We start from the raw sequence: 15,383 nt of genomic DNA on the forward strand, positions 1-15,383 counted from the left end.
TTCTGGTAGGAAAACCTGGAGAAAATAGTCTTAATCATCAAAGTCAGAAAGTATTTGTTTGAGTGGGACTTTTTTGTACATCCATATAGCCTATTCATGAGAAAAGGCCATTTGTGAACAATAAGATGTGATCTCCTGGAAACGTGAGAACAACAGCACATGGAAAATATTTCTGGAAGTCATCTTAAGTGTTTGTTTTTATCGTCTGTGGGAATATCACTTGAAAAGATGATAATTCAGTCTTATTGTATTAACTGTATAAAGAAAAATGTGGAGGAAAAAAGTCATAATTTCTTAACAATGTTTTTGTCTCTTAGAAACTGTACAGACCCACCAAAAGAACGGGAAGCATGGTGGTAAAACACTGCCTTGGCATTCTTCAATAGAAAGTGCTGGAAAGCAAAATTCTGTAACAGCTCTGCAACAAGTGAATACTGAGCCTCTTGGAAGTGACTGTCTTGAGAACAGGACTACTGAAGATTATCTGCAAGGTTGTGAGGATAAAACTAGAGATGTGATAGTGCAGAGAGATGGAACGCACAATAGTTCAGCCTTATCTGATCAGGAGCAAAAGGGCCAAGGTGGAAATGTGATGGATATATTGAACTGGGCCAGGCCTCTCCCTGCTCTACTTTCTCCAGTACGGCTTTCACCAGTAGCTACACAGGTAAGTTTGAGGGTATGTCTGACAACTCGGCATTAACTTGATCATATAATTACAACAGAAATAATAAATTGGTATTCTTGGGCTTTTGGGGTTGTTTACTCATACGCTGAAAAGATGTCTGAGCGTTTAGATTTGTAAATGTATTTTTTTCATTCTAGCATACTGCTTGTGGAAGGCTGCAGAAGGCAATTTTCTGAGGTATATTTAAGTGAAGTTGGCCGTGTCTTACTCAAACGTTATTTTTCAGTAATCTTAGAATAGAATTAGGTAAGCAAAGAAGTACCAGTTTTCACGAAGATGCTTTCTGTTAACTGTGAACAGTAATGATGTAGAAAGATGTAATTCTGCTGGTCAGCCCAATCTCTCAAAACCACTGCTTGCTAGGGCCATTGGTGTATTTGCTTAGAAAAATAGAGCTCTTAAAAATGAAAACTAATTTTGTATTTTTCATTAAAGGATACATTGTTCGGAGAGCTCACAGGTTCTAGCGATGAAGAAATGGATTGCATTGCTTCTGCAGAGGAGTGTATCTTACAAGAAGACCAAGTTCAGTCTCAAAATTGTTATAATGTATTCAAACAGAATGAGGAATGTAACAGATGGAACAAACCACATGGGCATAGTCTTGATACAGAAATTTCATATAACTTGAGTAGAACAGAAAAGATTGTTCGTATCAGCCCTGCGACGTTAATCAAAGAGGAGAGAAATACAAAGCAATGTGAAGTTGCTACTTCAGTTACAAATATAGAATCTAATAGAGATTGTTTGGAGAATTCTGAGAATATGGAAGCTGTGAAGAGAGATCTAATGGAAGCAACAGCATGTGAATTGGAAGCCGAAGAAGAACAGAAAGGAGATATCGAGGAGATGCACAAGGAAGAAAAGGCCTCTTCAATTCATTCTATGCTACACAGTTTCAACCTTCAGAATCAAATAGAAAGAAGTAGTGAGGTTGAGCAAACAGAGGAGAATGCAATCTTAGTCAGAGCTGGTGGTTACAACAGTGCACATGAAAAGTATGGAGAGTTAATGAAAACGGAGCATGAAAGAGAAATTCCCAAGGCAGTAACCATTCCCCAAAACGTTACTAATTTGCCTCCTGAACAATACCATGTTGTACTTCAAAGAAAAGATTCTGAGGAGAAATCTGGTATGTTGATAGAGAGTGAAGTGGTTGAAAATGAATGCAAGGATGCAATAAAGATAACCAATACAGCAATTAATGTTGAGGAAAATATCAAACAAGTGGTAAGTGGAGAGGAAGCAACAGCTACAATACAGATGCAAGGGCTCTGTGCAGAGCCTAACAATGGGAGAGAGCTCTCTGAAAATGTATTGTACAATTTCAGTAGCTCTAAATCCTCCTGTGAAGCCAAGTGTCCTGAAGACCTAATAATACAGTATGATGGTGAGGGAATAGTTATGGAGACTGACGTATGCACTGAATCTACTGTTCACTCTCAGTGCCCTGAAATAAGACATGACAGTGAAAAGATACTGGAGGAACAATGCAAACATACACTAAAGTGTGAAATAGTCAGAAAATGTGAACGGGAGACACCTGAGGTCTCTCAGTGTTACTCACCTGTGTCTGCTGTTGAAGGAGTTGAACATTCACTGTACATGGATGATACAGACAAAAAAGCATGTGTGGTGGGAAGTGCTTCATTGGCCTTTCCAGAAGATGATGGACAGCTCAAAATTCAAGACAAAAATATAATCAGACCCAAATCTGTTGAACAAACTATGAAATTGAACAAAGAAAGTGTTCTTGAAATAGCTGAATCATCAGAGCTACTCCATAGTGCAGAAAATGGAAAATTACTGTATGAAAAGGAAAGGGAAGGTTTGGAAGGTAAAAATCATCAGGAAGAAAGTTTCAGTCATTTTTTCCAAGGGAAGTCAGATTTGGAAAGTATACCTGCAGTGCCAAAGATGGCATGTGTTACTGATGCAGAAAGTAGCGTAGCTAAGTGTGAATCATTTGTGTTGGATTCTACAGAAAGAAATGGTGAAATAAATCAACCTGAAAATCTGTGTAGTACCATAGAATGTGAGTTGTCCAAAACTCAGAACTTTGGAGTGATTGAATCTCAAGAGTCTGAATTCAAAGTTAATCAAGAAGATTTTATAGGGGATAGTAGTAAACTGTTAGAAAAAGTGGATACCATCCAATCTGTCTTAGTAGAAAGTAATCTTACTTCTCAAACACAATTTGCAGAACCTCAGAATCAGTTCTTGATGACTACAGATGCTAAATGTGATGAAACAAAAGCAGAATTAAACAAACAAAGCAAGGAATTGATTGAAACCTGTCCCAGTTCATTTAAGGAGGAAAAGAATGTTGTGAAAAAAAATAATGTTTCAGAGATCATACAAAAGCCTTCTTCAGAAATGGATTTTAATAGTGGCTTTGCTCTGTGTTCTCAGATGGACTTGAAGACAGACTGTATGAATTCTAAAGAAACAGGTTCCCCTATTCAAGTGAGAAATGGTTTGGAATCTACAGTGCCTAGTGGTCTAAATTTCAGTCTTCAGAAAGTTGTGAGAGTTGTTGAAACTGATTTCACAAAAAATTCTGATTTTTCCCCTACATGGAAAAAAAAAGGAGACAAAAATTGCATTGTGAGTAGTGCATTTAATTGTTCTTTAGAAGGCTTTAAGAAAGGTGCTGAGGTCATGTCTTCTGAAAAAGATAACATGTGCAAAGAACTGGACCCCTGCTCTGAGAAGTACATACACAAAAATGAAGGGGGAGTTCCAGGTGAGAAGGAGTTGCCAATAGATAAAGTACCCGAGACATCTGTTGAATTACAAATCCTGCATGCAGACTCTCATAAAAAGAGTACTTTAACTTTACAAAACATTATTTGTCAAGAATCGGAATGCAAGACTTCTACTTGGGAAACTAGAACAGATTCTTCTAGAACTTGTTCAATAACAGCTGGGGAGGAAAGCAAAGGGTTGAATAGGCTTGAGGCACCTGAGGAAAATAGCGCTGAAAGGTCTGAAAATGCCTTTGATGTTGCAGAGCAGAGTAATGAATCTAAGGAGAAGGACTGTCCTCTACAAAAAGTCCAATGTGTGAAATGTTCTGAATGTGTTGCCAAGCTCAGAAAGGAACTGAGAGCATCAACAAGAATTGTAGTGGATGCTCTGGAAACTGGTGCAATTGTTGATGCTGGTGACCAACTGTGTGAACTTCATTCAACAACGCAGTCAGGAAATACAGCGACAGGTAGTCATCTAAAACCAGATGCAGGAATGGATATGGATATACATTGTGAAATAGGCTCTTCTCCTAATGCGGCAAGTGAGAAGTCAGGTGAGGTTGAGGAGGGTTTTCCTAAAGACTATTCTACTTTGAAAAGAAGATGTACATTATTAGCCTCTGAAAATACTGATGGTGCTAGTGAATTCAGGATAGGTAATAGCACAACTGGATGGATGAACGACAGTAGGGAAGATCTGTTAGAAACTGGGACATCCAAAGGAAGCCCTGTGATGCTGAGTGCTTCAAAAAGTAGATTACCACTATGCCAGATGTTAACCACATTCTCAGAAGCTTACAAAATAGCTGTAAAACACAGTAAATTAAATACAAGAATGTTAGCACTTGGCAATGTCATAGAAGAAAATTATTCTGAGAAGTTTGAGTCAAATGTGCAACAAAAATTACCACACAGTGTTGATATGGACATTTCAATTTTTGAAGAATATAATCAGAATTGCTCTGCTTGCAACTCAGGAGAACATAACGCTAATTTAATGTTAGATGGGTTACAGCCTTCTTGCTGTTTTAGTGGTACAACGTGGAAAGGCTTTCTGGATAATGGAAGAAAAAACTTCATTGTTAAGTATTTTGCAAATCCAGCCCTATCTGACATAGACTGTAATTCTCAAATGGTTAATCAGGCTCCTAAGCCACAAAAAGTGGCATTTGAGGACTCATGTATGCTGGAGTCAGAGTCTTGTGTGGATGTTGCTCTTAAAAAGACTAATACATTGAAGTGCAAAGGGCAAGAACAGTCAGAAGTCTTGAGTGTTTCAACCAAGGCAGCTGTCCAAGTAGTGCATGGCAGGCTATCAAAAAAACTGTTTCAAGGTAAAAGCAAAACAAACGCTCTTGAAGTTAAAGTAACTGAGCCAGTTCTTGCAAATGCTGACACTTCTATGCCAACAAAAAGTTTATCTGAGACTATAAACAAAATCAGGCAAGAGATGGGCCCTCCTCTGCCACCCCTGCTGCTGCCTTTGATTGCTACTCCTCCAAGAGCCACTACGTGTTCTATGGGCCCAGTGATGTCTTCTGCTGATCGATCCTCTTTGCTTTCCCCTCTTGATGAACTGATATCACCTCTACGTGAATCCCCTGTTCCTCCTCTGATGTCTCCCCTGACAGATACTCCAACAGTCAAATCTGCCCTTCTGTTTTCCTCTCCATCACCTTCAGAAATGGCAGTAGGTAAAAGGATTCTCTCCTCCCCTTTGCAATTTTGTACTTCTATTCCAAAGCACGCGCTTCCTGTCCCAGGAAGACTTCCTCTGTGCGCAACAGATGGTGCTGCTACTGGTGCTCCTCAGGAGAACTCTGTGAAAATATTGGACACTATGTATCCAGAGCTATCTGCAAGGGCAAGGACATTAAACATTCTAAAGGGCAATATTCAGCTTAACCTGTGTGCTCTTTCAGATAGCCAGAGTTCCCCTGGACCTGTGGCTCAAATAGGCAGTTTCAAAACAATAGCATCTACATCAACTGCTTTTGTTAAAACTGGGAGCAATTTGAAGTCTGACGGTAGCAAAGATCAGGACACAAATGTGAAAAATCAGCAATTGATTTCAAGCTCATCAAGTCGTCTTGAAAAAAGGACGTTATTGCCAGTACCTATGCCTCGAAGTGCAAAGAGGCTGAGGTTAGACAGTGAACCACCAAAGCTGGAGCCCACTGGTATTGCTGTTATCGGAAACGATCAAAATATGGACTCTGAAATAGAGCAGAATTCCGATGACAAGAGCTGTGAAATCAGTGATTCAGCACACGGTTCCAGTTTAGAAACATCTTTCCCAGTAAAGCAAATCGTTGATCCTGACTGCCAGAAAGTTGAGTTGGCATTGAAGAAAATTGCTGAATCCTGCTTTGACTTGTTACCAGTAATTCAGAGTCATTTGGGCAATATCTCAAAGATTCCAATAATGAGAGATGAAGAGAAAGAAGTTGTCAATGAATTTGGTACAAAAAACAGGGTAAGTAGCATCATTTTGAGTTTTGTATTTTAATAGTGTCTCCTGTGCAAATGAAATAGTGAGCATGTAGTAGTTGAATTCTCAATTGTTCAGGCAATCTGTAGTGACAGTGTAGTGTTGAAAGATAATCATACATGTGAACTTTTATATGTTTTTAATTGAGAGTGTGGTAAGGTGATGGGACAGGTTGCCCAGAGAGCAGGGATGCTCCCTCCCTGGGGTTTTCAGAGCCAGTCTAGATGGGCTTGTAGGCAGCTGTTGTAGTGTTTGATCCTAGTAGTTTGCAGCCCTGCCTTGAGCAGGGGGGTTAGAAATAAGTATTTTTGAGGTCCCTTCCAGCCCAAGTTGTTGAATCAACAAACAAAACAGAAGTTACTGTTCAGTGGTGTCCAAGATTCAAAACTATGTGTAGATGCTTTATGCACACATAAGAAAAGCAGTATTTTATTTATACTGCATTATTTGTAGTGGGTAACGTAAGAGAAGTTTCCTTCCTTTAGTCTGTCCAGTAGGTGGCTCATATTTCTCCCCTCTTGTCTCAGGCATCCTTAAACGCATGGTCTTGTGCATGTTGACTTACAGAATGGCACAAACAAATGCATATTGCTACAATAGCTAGAACAGACTTTTGACATTACCAGAACCCTCAGATTCACACGTACTTGCACTTTTGGTTTCTCCAGAAGCCACCATTCAGGCTTTTGATGTCTGCAGGTTACCAGCCTAAACTCAAGGCCCCTCCAGAGCACTCGTTCCTAAGCTTCTCAATTGTTTCATACTTTCAGCCCTCTAAACATCTTTTAGTAAGTCTTGCACAATCCAAATTTTCTTCTATCCTGCTCATTTTGTATTTCATATCCCTGTAGACAGTTAGACCCCCCTCCTTACCTTCTCAAGGGAACATCAGATGATCTGTGGAGAACCTCTGCTGTTGAATAATCTGGTAAAACTTGCACCTGGACAATGGGCTGCTTGTCTTCCTGTGACAGCTCTGGGAGCAGCCAAGTTAAGATGCTCCATTTGCACTTATTAAGTTATTAGGGTCCTTTATTGCTGTCTCACTTTTTGTTTATGGAAGATAGGTTTTAGTCATATAACTACACAATTCATTTCTAAAGAAGAGTAGTCCCGTTCTGTCTCTCTTTAAAGGCATGTGCGTTCAGAGAAGTTTCTACTCACTTTTCTTCTTTCTTTTGGTGGTTCCTCTGATTTAATTATGTGCATTCTTTTGTATATATACCTGCAATCTATGCTCTTACAGGTAGTTCTCTTGTCATACTGTTATAATGCTATTAAATGTTCTCAAATATAGTACAGTCTAATAACTATTTTTTATGCCTTATAGCATTTAGCGGAGTCATTGCTGCACGTTATTCTCAATAAACTCAAGGCTCAGAAAATGGCCTCGACTTACAGTTTCAATCAGGCTCTTTGTCGAGTTTATACAGGAGTTTGTCGACAGCTGGGAGATTTGGAAAGAGCCCGCCTCTTCTGCTATAGCTTACTGAAAGAAGGTATAGTGTGTCTTGGTGGCCTCGTGTTTTTAACGATGTGATGTGTCTGTGCTATAGTGTTACAGAATGATTGCCTCTGAAAGCAAATACTAAAAAAAAAAATCCTTCTGTGAAAGGGACGCTTTCCTTAGACCTTTCATCTACAGTACAGAGATACAGACCATTCTAGAAGAAATTTGTTTGGTTCCTCTACCTCTGTATCTCTGTATCTCAGCTTGGCACTCTTACTGGTCAACTCATTTTTCAAATAAATACTCTGTGCTTTCATGTTTGCCCTGTCATCTCCAAAATGATACTGTGATGCCAGGGAATTTTGTACTTTTTGCTTATTATTGTTTTTACCAAATAAAGACTGATATCCGAAACTTTTTTTTTAGTTTTTGGCTTAAAACAGTGTCAGGAGTTGGACAACAACACCAGGATCAAAACCAGTGCATTTATGTAACATGTCCTCCTTAATGTTTTGCCGTCGTCTGTTGTCCAAAGCCTTGCTTGGTTGAGAGGTTTTGATTGGTGTTTTTTGTTTTCCTCCATTTGTTTCCATTATCTTGAGTGATAAAGTAACAAAGGTAATTAAACATAAATGGTATCACTAGTAGCTGAGAACTCTGTAGTAGTTCTGGAAGGGCTTCACTTAACTTCAAAATCTGTGACCATCTGGAGATCAAAAGCAGTATATTGGTATCTGCATGCCAAATTCAGATTAAAAAAATAGCAACTGGAGTGCACTGCAGGGCTAAATTGCACAACTATTGAAGCTTAAGGTATTTCTTTTGTTTTAAAATAAAGATTATGATTTTATTCTGTTCTTAAGTATTTTTCCTCTCTTTTTCTTTTTTTGTAACTCTTGTTTTCTTACCTGCCTTTCTTTCTATCAATGTCAATCATCATCATTCTATTTTTTCATCTTATTAATCTTATTACTCTACTGTGTCTACTTTTTCTTAGTCTAGCAATTAAGCCTTTTATTTTGCAGTATCTTGGTACTTTACCTTTTTGTAGGCCCTTACAAATTTCTAGAAGTTCATTTTTTTTTCTGGGGGAGGAAGTAAGATCTAAACACCAGTAGCTAAGTGCAAACTATGTTGAATGATTTTCTATTGTTACTTAGAATTACATGAATTCCTGTTGTGTATGTTCTGTGTTTTTATTATTAATTTTGAATGTGAAAAGTTATAAACATATCTTGAGGAGTTTTTTCATTCATTTCACATAATCATAGGGATTGGAAGGGACCTCCTGAGATCATCAACCCTCCTGCTAAAACAGGCTCCTTAGAGTAGGTTGCACATGAAAGTGTCCAGGTGGGTTTTGACGATCTCCAGAGAAGGAGACTCCACAACTTCCCTGGGCAGCTTTCTGCTGTTCACCTTCAGACTAAAGTTTGAAGTTTAGTCCTCATGTTTGGACAGAACTTCATGTTTTCCAGTTTGTGCCCATTGCCTCTTGTCCTATCACAAGGCACTACTGAAAATAGCCTGGCCTTGCTCATCCACTGGGCATTTATTATAAGCATTCATAAAGATCCCCTCTCAGTCTTCTTCAGGCTAAACAGTCACAGGTCTCTCAGCTTTTCCTCATGAGGCAGATGCTCCAGGCCCCTAGTCATCTTCTCAGCCCTCTACTGGACACTCTCTTGTCTCCCTTTCCCTTTTCTCCTGTTCCAGAGGCTCAGGGGAGAATTCTGTGGAGCCCTGAACTGTATACTCCACACGTGGTCTCACCAGGGCAGAGTAGAGGGGGAGGAGAACCTCCCTTGACTTGCTGGCCAAGCTCTTTTTAAGGCATCCCAGGACATCATTGTCCTTCTTGGTTACAAGAGCGCACTGCTGGGTCTTGGTCAAGCTGTTACCCACCAGAACACCTGGTCCTGCAGAACTCCTTTCCAGCAGATCAATCTCTAAACTATACTGATGCTTACAATTATTCCTCACCAGGTGCAGGATTTTCTGTTTTTGAACCTCATCAGGTTCCTTTCCACCCAGGTCTCCAGCCTGTCCAGGTCTCACTGAATGCCAGCATAGCATTCTCATGTCAGCTGCTCCTCCCAGCTTTGTATCATTAGCAGACTTTCTGGGGATAAACTGTCCCTTCATCCAGGCCACTGATGGTGGTGTCAGACAAGACTGGACCAATACTGACTGCTTGAGGAACACCAGTAGCTACAGGCTATATGGAAGGCTATCATGATCGTGATTTCGCCTTGGTGAACCCATATTGACTACTCCTGATAATCTTTTCTTCCATGCTGTAGATGGCATCCAGAATTTATTTTTATTTGATTACCAATGCATTTATTTTGAGATTTTATCATCAATATTGTTTCACATATTAATTCTTGTCAGAAACTTGGCAATAAGAGTGAACTATGTTTCTTCTACACATCTGCCAGATTGTCTGTAAGTAGTCAGTACTGCCTCTTTAGACTTGCATCATTTGTTCTCTTGACTTCCTGTCCATCTATTTTTGTTACATTCTCCTTTCAGGTATTCTGCATTAAATAACTCACCTCTGCTGTTCTTGTCATCTTCTTCCTTTTTTTTTCTTTTTTTTTTTTTTTTCTTCATGACTACCTTTGGCTTGATGCAGTGATCTGAGTATCCATTTGTGACTGGAGTGTACTAGGCAGGATTCTGGAGTGCATGTTCCAATTTAATGTCATCATAAAAGAATCCAGTTTCTGTGCTCCAAGACCACTCAGTAAACTAAATAGCAGTAAGAAGAATAAAAGCAAGAACTACTGCCTAAAACACTCTCTTTTTGGAAAGAAAAAATAAAAAAGACTATTACAGTGGGAGGGGTGGCTTTTTTGTTTGATTCCTCCCCTTTCACATCAATTTAAGGAAAGGACTGAGGTGTGACAGTATGACTCCCTTTCACTGGTCTGCAGTTGTTAAGTGACTTCTGCCTTTTCTCCTTGTTGTCTTGTTGTGGAATGTACTAGCTTTTAATGTCTGAGTATACTTTTAACTTGCTTTTAATAAATGTTGAAAACTTATGTTCTCTTTTTTTTTCTTCTTAGACTTTCCAGACTCAGTGAAATTGATTATATTCAGCACAAATATATGGCCTGACATATTTTTCTTCCAAGGTGCAATCAACAAAGCTATGCAATTAATTATCAGGCAGAATGCAAATGACAATGTCCTGGCCTGTTTGAATGCCTGTCTCAGCTGGGAGCAGGTAACTTCTCCTTTCACTAACAGTGTCAGCTTTCATCTGCTTTGTTCCCCTTGCAGGCTGTATAAAACCAAGAAGCTTCTGGTGAAGGATGTAAAAATGCTCAGTGAATATCTTATGGAGTTTGTAAAGTTGCACAACTAATGCTACTTAAGTCTTTCTTTCTGTGGTTATCTAAGTCCTATCAAAACACAACATTGTTTTGGTTCTTTTCCATATTATTACTAATCCCTCTATTAAATGTTTAAGGTAAACATCGATTTTATATTTTAAGTTTCTCTATTTAAGCATTCTTGAACCAGGGAATTATATGCCTATATGTGAATATGGGGTATTGTTTTGTTTTCAGTTTTATTGAGCTTGTCTGTCTTTAATTGTAATGGGAAGTTGTTTATCACACTTATTTTCAGGATAAGCATGTCTCATCTTACATGTGATCTTTCTGTGAGGTACACTGTAAGTAACCACTTATTGCCCTCAAAAATGTTGACAAATCTGATTTCACAAGTAGTTACAATCAAGTTCAAGTATGAGCCCAGGACTTCATGTGTGATCCTGGACAAGTCATTTAATTTCTGTCAGTTTTAAGCAGGCACATATTGCTATCCTAAAAGGAATGTTGCAAAGTGGAAAAACTGGATCATCCTTGATATCTGTAAGAGCAAATTTACATAATGCAGATGAGAAGCTGGAGATACTTTGCTTCTGGATAGAAAGTTTGTGTAACAAGTTTGAGTGCTTGCTAAAAGCCAGTGCCCTAGTAGTTTTGAAGACCGATATTAATACCAGGCTTGCATGGTGGAAGACCTATAGTTCTGTAAATTATACTCTCCTTTTTGTTAGGTTATTGCTTTCAATCTTGTGCCAGTAGAGATACATGTACATATGCCTTAGTAAATGTCCCCGGAACCATTAGTTCTGTATACTCTCGCTACCTACTTTATGACTTGGAGTTCCATAAAATATGAGAAGTGCTGCAGATGGGGAGAAAAATCTCAGGAGCTTCTATTGATGAGGGCTAATCATGTCACCTTTTCTGTAAGATGGAAATACAGGGAGAAATTTCCATTGGTCCATGATTGACAGTGTGTTATAAAAGATCACATTCATAAAAGAGAGTTTGCTACTTTTGGAAGAAGAAGGGTTAGGCAACTCGGGAAGAGTACAAGGATTTTGCTGTAATTAGAAAGGCAATAGGCTGTCCATCATGTAAAAGTGAACAAAAACTGTTACAAATACATGAAAAGGAAAAGGAGGGCCAGGGAGAATCTCCATCCTTTATTGGATGCAGCAGGAAATATCACCACCAAGGGATGAGGAAAAGTCGGAGGTACACAACACCTTCTTTACTTCTGTCTTTATGAATCAGATAATTATCCTCAGGGTATTCAGCCCCCTGAGCTGCTAGGCAGGGGTGAGAAGCAGAGTAAATGCCCCACAATTCAGAAAAGCAGCAACCTGCTATTCTGTCTAGACTGTCACAAGACTGTTGGGCCAGATGGGATCCAACTGAGGGTACTGAGGAAGCTGACAGAAGTGCTTGCCAAGCCACTTTCCATTTTTATCAGCAGTCCTGGTCAACCAGTCCCAGATGACTGGAGATTCCCAGTGTGACACTCACCTCCAAGAAGGGTTGGAGGGATAGTCTAGGGAACTACAGGCCAATCAGCCTGACCTTGATATTGAGGAAGGTTATGGAGCAAATCATCACATGGCATCACGTGGCATGTATAAGACAACCAGGGGATCAGGCCTAACCAGGCACACATTCATGAAAGACAGGTCCTGCTTGACCAATATGATTTTCTCCTAGGACTGGATGACCTTCTTGTGGATGTAGTCTGCATAGGCTTTAGTAAAGCCTTTGATGCTGTATCTTCTACAGCATTTAGGGTTAGGGTTAGGGTTAAGTTAGGGGGTTGAACTCAATGATCTCTGGAGGTCCCTTCCAACCCCTACGATTCTGTGTGATTCTGTGTGTGATTTTCCTGGAAAAGCTGATAGCCCTTGACTTAGATGAACGTATGCTTCATAGGGTTAAAAACTGACTGAATGGCTGGGCCCAGAAAGTGGTGGCAAATGGAGTGAAATCCATCTGGCAAACAGCCACAATTGGTATTCCCCAACGATCAGTACTGAGGCCAGTTCTTTTTCATATCTCTATTGATGATCTGGACAGGGGGATTCAGTGCGTCCTCAATAAGTTTGCAGATGACACCAGGTTGAGTGGAGGTGTTTGTCTGCTTGAGGGTAGGAAGCCTCTACAAAGAAATCTGGGTGGGCTGAATCAATGGGCTGAGGCTAATTTTATGAGATTCCACAAGGCCAAGTGCTAGGTCCTGCACTTTGCTCATAACAATCCTGTGCAGTTTCTACAGGCTTGGGCGAAAGTGGTTGGAAAGCTGTACAGTGGAGAAGGATCTGAGAGTGTTGGCTGACAGCCATCTTAACATGAGCCAGCAGTGTGCCCAGGTGTCCAAGAAGACCAATGGCATTCTGGCTAGTATCAGAAATAGCGAGACTAGAGAAGTGATAGTCCCCCTACACTCAGTACTGGTGAGGCTTCACCTTGAGTACTGTGTTTAGCTTTGGGCTTGAAGTACCTTCAGTTGGTACCTGAAGGGAAGCTGTAGTGAAATGAGGGTGAGAGGTAATGGCGTCAAGTTGTGCTGGTGAGATTCAAGTTGGATATTAATTCAAATTTCTCTGAAATAGTGGTCAAGCATTGGAAGAGGCTGCCCATGGAAGTGGTGGAGTCACTGTCCCTGGAAGTGTTCAAGGAAAATGTAGATATGGCACTTAAAGACATGGTGTAATGGGCATGGTGGTGTTGGTTTGATGATCGGATCTGATGATTTTAGAGGTCTTTTCCACATTAATGATTCTGTAATTCTATGATCTCAGTATTAAGATGACCCTACGTGTGACAGAAAAGCTTGTGTAGCATGGAGATTTTGTTCTCAGCTGAAGTATGCCAATTTTAGTGACATTGCAGAATATCCTATTTATATGGTCTTAAGTACCAAGAAATTAAGCAGCCACTATGTCTGTGTTATGTGCCTAAATGTTTTGTCTTATTTCTTAAGGTTTTCAAAGGATGTTTGTCTTTAAATTTCCTTGCTTACTCTAGCTTTTTAATTAGCAGAACAATGTTATGTGACATTTTTTCAGTCATTATTACTTCAGATATTGAAAGTACTTGCTTTGAAATTAAACCCTAATGAGTGATAATCAATAACAAATTTTAGCATCGTAAAATTAAAAAAAAAAAATATCTCAAAGCGAGTATTACTGGTGTAATCTTACATTGGATAAGGGCTCTTCTAACCTTAAAGTACTGCCAAGAGAAATAAAAATCTCCAAATTGTGGAAGCAGAAGGAAGAGTATGGTTTGTGGTCATGTTTGTTTACTCAAACTGCTCTTATTTAAACCATCAAGAAGAATATTGAGAACTAGAAGGTATTGGTTCACTGTGTTTTGTTTGTGTTAAGTCAAGCTCAAAAGTTGGATTTGTGGTGTAAGATGATCTCTAGTGGTTGCTGTACATAGTCAGAATCTATTATTTGTAAAGAGTATGGTTCTAGGTTGTAACTTTTCATTCATTAAGGTCATCAACTTCTGCATTTCCAGGGTTCATCTTCAGATGCTGGTATTATGGTCTCAAACCTGCTTTTAGAAATGCAGTCATGTCCAAAGGTAGAATTTCAGCTGAATGAGCAGTATGGAGAAGATCTGAGTGACGATGCTTGGCAGTACATATTTGCTATTGATCTACTTTGCTCTCACCTTAAATGGGATTGGACACATGACAATGTTATAAGGTATTGTGGCAAGCAGTTTGTCCAGACATTTTTACGTGCTTTTTTGTTGCTGTTTGGTTGGTGATTTTTTGTTTTTGTTTGTTGGTTGTGTTGTTAATCTTTTTTTTTCTTTTTTCCAAAACAAGCATCGGATCCTATTTGTAACATAAAAACTTTTAATTTTCAGTGATAGAATAAACTTGTATAATATCTTGACATTTCAAAAGTGTACAAGTCATATCCAAATACAGATGTAAAAAGTCAGTGGCGTACCCTCAGGACTTCATGTAGAGAAGCAGAATGTTGCAAAGAAATGGTCCCCCTCTGCTCGGCTCTTGTGAGGCCCCATGTGCAGCGCTGCGTCCAGGCCTGGGGCCCCCAGCACAGGAAGGACGTGGAGCTCTGGGAGCGGGGCCAGAGGAGGCACTGAGATGAGCAGAGGGCTGGAGCAGCTCTGCTGTGAGGAAAGGCTGAGGGAACTGGGCTTGTTCAGCTTGGAGAAGAGAAGGCTGTGGGAGACCTCATGGTGGCCTTCCAGTGCTTGGAGAGACTCTATGAATTAAAGATATAAATGGAATTGGGGAAATCCATGATAAGCAAAAGAATCATTTGTTATTCTATAAATACCACCCCCTCATGCAGTATCAAATTTTCAAATTAATTCATCTTTCACAGCAAAGTGCTTTGGCCTTCTATGGATAAATGGATAAAGAAGAGAAAAGACCGTGAAACTGCACAATCTGTTCCTGACAGTATTATAGCATTGACACTCAGGCTAATTGGTAAGTAATCTAAATTTTTCTTTGAACTTCTGCTTAATGTATGTCCTTGAAAAAGGTCAGTCCAGTGTGGAAAGTAATTTAAAGTATTTTTGCTTTTTTTTTTTTTTTAATTATTTTTTTTATTTCCTCAAAAGATTTTTCACCTTGAAAGACAAACTGTTACAATCTTGTGCGAGTATTTTCTGTTTG

The 15,383-nt window shown here is 39.4% G+C and overlaps 1 protein-coding gene across 4 annotated transcripts in view; it reads left to right on the top strand.

The window, feature by feature from the left end:
- ICE1 (interactor of little elongation complex ELL subunit 1) overlaps positions 1–15,383 on the top strand; it is a 30,306-nt gene that overhangs the window by 12,181 nt on the left and 2,742 nt on the right. For 3 of the 4 annotated variants that reach the window (XM_048940704.1, XM_048940702.1, XM_048940703.1), the window contains exons 13-18: positions 318–667; positions 1,124–5,917; positions 7,263–7,431; positions 10,454–10,614; positions 14,243–14,433; positions 15,088–15,194. In XM_048940704.1, the coding sequence (XP_048796661.1) occupies positions 318–667; positions 1,124–5,917; positions 7,263–7,431; positions 10,454–10,614; positions 14,243–14,433; positions 15,088–15,194 (5,772 nt within the window). The other variant, XM_048940705.1, reaches the window with a different exon arrangement.

The sequence above is a fragment of the Lagopus muta genome, chromosome 3, assembly GCF_023343835.1.
Source record: "Lagopus muta isolate bLagMut1 chromosome 3, bLagMut1 primary, whole genome shotgun sequence".
In the NCBI taxonomy this organism is placed as follows: Eukaryota; Metazoa; Chordata; class Aves; order Galliformes; family Phasianidae; genus Lagopus; species Lagopus muta.